Source organism: Phytophthora sojae (genome assembly GCF_000149755.1).
Source record: "Phytophthora sojae unplaced genomic scaffold PHYSOscaffold_11, whole genome shotgun sequence".
NCBI classification, from domain to species: Eukaryota; Oomycota; class Peronosporomycetes; order Peronosporales; family Peronosporaceae; genus Phytophthora; species Phytophthora sojae.
In genome coordinates this window covers 1,620,369-1,621,655 of record NW_009258125.1, presented here as the reverse complement: position 1 = coordinate 1,621,655, position 1,287 = coordinate 1,620,369, and the positions used below count along the sequence as shown (strand labels likewise).

The 1,287-nt window shown below is 55.8% G+C and overlaps 1 protein-coding gene across 1 annotated transcript; it reads left to right on the top strand.

Annotated features, from left to right (window-relative positions):
* Nucleotides 1-512: 512 nt before the first annotated feature.
* Nucleotides 513-851, top strand: PHYSODRAFT_340141 (hypothetical protein; the record flags this gene model as incomplete). Its single annotated transcript, XM_009538229.1, has 1 exon — nt 513-851. The coding sequence occupies one exon, from the start codon at nt 513-515 to the stop codon at nt 849-851; it is 339 nt and encodes a 112-aa protein (XP_009536524.1).
* Between the last annotated feature and the right edge of the window lie 436 nt (nt 852-1,287).

Genomic DNA, 1,287 nt, shown 5'->3' with positions numbered 1-1,287 from the left:
AGTTACAAGTGACTGTAGCCACTTGTGCGTGTAACCCTGTTACACAGGCGCTTCGACGGCCTGAAGAACGTCGTCCACAGTGCCCGAGCCGCCGGACACGTCCAAAAGGTGTGGGAAAATCCCGCATGCAGCTCTTGACATTCAGGGAGAGGGCAACCTGGCAGGCTGCGTGAGGTATCCTATCGTGAGAAGGCACGCAGTTTCAGTCGATACAGGACCTGTTCGTCCCACACTGTGTTCTCTTCTATTCGGCGTAGAGCCTTCCAATCAACCCTCCGGAGGGCGTTCGCAATGACGGTGTGCTCCGCCTCCTAGGCAGTCGCGCGGCCTTCCAAGTCTTCCGTACCATGGCGGCGGGAAGTTGATGAAGCCGCGCGTTAGTAGTCGCACCGCATTCTTGCGTGGCAGTGACGCCCGGCCCACAATCGAACCACCCTGTCGAAGACCGCCAAGGACATGAAGCACGTGGCCGAGCACTTCTCCAGCATCCGAGCGGCGTGAACGTCATTGACATGGCAGCGGCCGCCGGTCTCCGCGTTGCTGTCGGTGTGCAGCTCTGCGATCCCAACCGCATCGACGCTGAGATCAAGGTGGTCTGCGATGGCTACGCACGGAACCCGTGGGCCGTCGAGGCTGTCTACGTCGGCAACGAAGACCTACAGAACAATGGATTCGGTAAGTACTCGGCCGACCAGCTCGTCGGCTTCATCAACCGCGTGCGTAGCTGCGTGGGCAAGACGCCCATCGGATCGGTGCAGCGCATCAACGAGTGGCTGAGCGCCAATGACGCGTGGAAGCTGGCTAACACCGTGGACAGCATCGGCGTCAACATCTACCCATTCTTCATGTAACGGGGTACAATCAAGTGTACCCATTACATGAAGAGTGACGGGTGTCACTCTCCCGAGTACATGGTACATGGTACCAGTAGCTCCGCAAGCCAACCATTTGAGTTTGTTTGGGCTTTTGTATAGTTAACTTGTAGTTTGTATTAAGACCAAGTTAACCTCTACCAAAACACAGTCAGTCTTATAACCTACTCGTTTGTAGCAAACCGTTCCCATTGAGGCCGGGAACTGGTGAACTGCTGTTCACCTGGATAGTAATATCCGCACGCACTTCCTCTGTGCATTGTGCTGTGTGACTCCATCACACTTGGTAGCAATTGTAGTCAATCCTACGCCTACGCGGGTAGCTTGGTCTACCTGAATCCTCGGTGGCTCAGGTCTGTGAGCCACGATGGACCGAAGTGAGTTTCCACACTTGACTGACTCGCAGTTCGAGTCG